The sequence below is a fragment of the Brachionichthys hirsutus genome, chromosome 9, assembly GCF_040956055.1.
Source record: "Brachionichthys hirsutus isolate HB-005 chromosome 9, CSIRO-AGI_Bhir_v1, whole genome shotgun sequence".
NCBI lineage: Eukaryota > Metazoa > Chordata > Actinopteri > Lophiiformes > Brachionichthyidae > Brachionichthys > Brachionichthys hirsutus.
In genome coordinates this window covers 2,666,928-2,669,130 of record NC_090905.1, presented here as the reverse complement: position 1 = coordinate 2,669,130, position 2,203 = coordinate 2,666,928, and the positions used below count along the sequence as shown (strand labels likewise).

The 2,203-nt window shown below is 57.1% G+C and overlaps 1 protein-coding gene across 1 annotated transcript; it reads right to left on the bottom strand.

Moving 5' to 3' along the window:
- On the bottom strand, positions 1-1,779 carry foxd3 (forkhead box D3). The gene has a single exon (XM_068743282.1). The coding sequence runs from the start codon at positions 1,600-1,602 to the stop codon at positions 397-399; it is 1,206 nt and encodes a 401-aa protein (XP_068599383.1). The 5' UTR covers positions 1,603-1,779; the 3' UTR covers positions 1-396.
- Positions 1,780-2,203: the final 424 nt, after the last annotated feature.

Genomic DNA, 2,203 nt, shown 5'->3' with positions numbered 1-2,203 from the left:
TTTTTTCCTTTAATTTATTTACAAATAAATCCAGTTTACAACACAATAGAGCTACATAGAATTACATATATTTGCTCTTATTTAAATTATCAACATTATTTTCAGAGCTTTTTGTTTAGGAAAAAGAAGCAAAAAACAAAAAAAGTGTCCAGTGAGCTTCCAGTACAAAAAAAAAGAGTCAAATAATTGTCACAGGAACAGAAGAAAAACAGGTAAAAGTAAAGTCAAACAGATGAAATTCTTTTTACACGTATTTACAAATATTACCTGTACAGAAATATCTCATTTTTCCTTTTTTCTCAGCGTTTCAACAGTCTACATGGCAACAGAGTCTCGCCTTTTGATTTGTGCTGTAATGTAAAAAAATAAGAGACTTTAATCTCTCTTGCTTCTAAGTCACTGTGAAGGCCATTTCGACACCGCCACCGCCGCCGCGGACGGTAAAACGTGTCCGGACAGAATACTGGACGGGACGCTGAGGATGGGCGCGATGGCGGCCGAGCTCCGGCTCAGGGAGAGGCCCTGCGCGCTCAGCAGCGCGGACTGAACGGTCACCGGAGGCCGCAGGAAAGCCTGAGCGGCGCCCGGCGAAGTGGTGGACGCGCCGGAGACCCCGATGATGTTCTCGATGCTGAAAGACGGTCTGTTCGAAGGCTCCGATTTGATCATGGACGCCGTGCTCAGGCTGCTGAGCTGAAGCTGAAGACTCGGGCTCAGCTGGGAGTTGAACGCTTTCCTGCTGAGCTCCGCCGAGGGCAGGAGGGGAACCCCCGGGGGCAGCATGTGCGCCACGGGGGGGATGTACGGGTACTGCAAAGCCGCCGGGTGGGAATACGCAGCCGGGTGGATCCCGTAGTGTCGTCCGTAGGGCCCCCCCAGGCTGTACGCGCCGAAGCTCTGCATCATGAGCGCGGTCTGGTCCCGGAGCAGGTCCGGTTGGACCCGCTTGAACCGTTTCCGCCTCCGGAGGAAGCTGCCGTTGTCGAACATGTCCTCCGAGGCCGGGTCCAGGGTCCAGTAGTTGCCCTTGCCCGGGTTGCCAGGCTCCCGGGGGATTTTCACGAAGCAGTCGTTCAGGGACAGGTTGTGCCGGATGGAGTTCTGCCACGCCGGGAACTTCTCCCGGTAGTACGGGAAGCGGCTGCTGATGAACTCGCAGATCCCGCTGAGGGTGAGCTTCTTCTGCGGGCTCTGGAGGATGGACATGGTGATGAGGGCGATGTAGGAGTACGGCGGCTTCACCAGGCTGTTTTTGGGCTTCTGGGTCCCGCCTCCCGCCGCCGAGCTCTGGTCTGGACCCTCTCCCTTCCCGGTGCCGGTGTCGCCCTCCCCGGAGCTCTCGCAGCACGGACTCCCCCCGCCCGACCCGAGCTCCTCTTTCTCCTCCACCTCGATCTCGTCTTCCATCTCCTCGTCGCCCGTTTCTCCATGACGCAGGTCGTGCAGCAGGATGCCCCCCCCCGGGCTGTCGCAGTCGCTGTCCGCCCTCTCCGCGCCCTCCTCGTCCCCCTCGCCCACCACGTCGATGTCCGCGTCCTCCGCGGTGAGCACGGTCCGGCCGGACATGTCGCTGGCTCTCTCGCTGCCTCCAGACAGGGTCATCTCAAAGTTTGGTTCAAAAGTCTATCCCGGAGCGGCCGCGGGAGTGATGGGGAGGTGGCACAGGCGCGCTCAGTGCGCACGCACGCACGCACGCACCTCAGGTCTGCTTCCTCTGGAGATCTGGGACCAGCAGCCGGTCGAGCCGAAGCGCAGCTCCAACTTCTGTGCGTATTTGTCCACTCGGTAAGTGAGCAGGTTCCGTCGTCCCTTCTCGGCTCTTCTCGGCTCTTCTCGGCACTTCTCGTATTTCCTACCGGAGCGATATTTGGACAGCCGAGTTGAGGCGACGCACGCTGCTTTTAAAGAGCCGAGCTTTTTAAAGGACTGTCTGATAGATGACTTTTCACAGTATGAGATATACTAACGGTGCAGAGCACGTGGTGCGGTGACGACACACGCCCCCCCCCCCCCCCCCCCCCTTCCATCCACCCACCTCTCCTCATGCAGACTGGAGTTGTTTCGTGGATTTGTCAACAATGGGACATCAGCAACGCTGCCTTCCGCTGATTTCTGTGTTCGTCCGTCATAGACCATTTAACGGTGGCAGAGGGAGGAGGAGGAGGAGGAGGAAGAGGAGAGGGGCAGCAAATTGGCTGATGAT

Coding starts and splice junctions, on each gene's coding strand:
- foxd3 (XM_068743282.1), bottom strand. CDS start 1,602: ATGACCCTGTCTGGAGGCAGCGAGAGAGCCAGCGACATGTCCGGCCGG.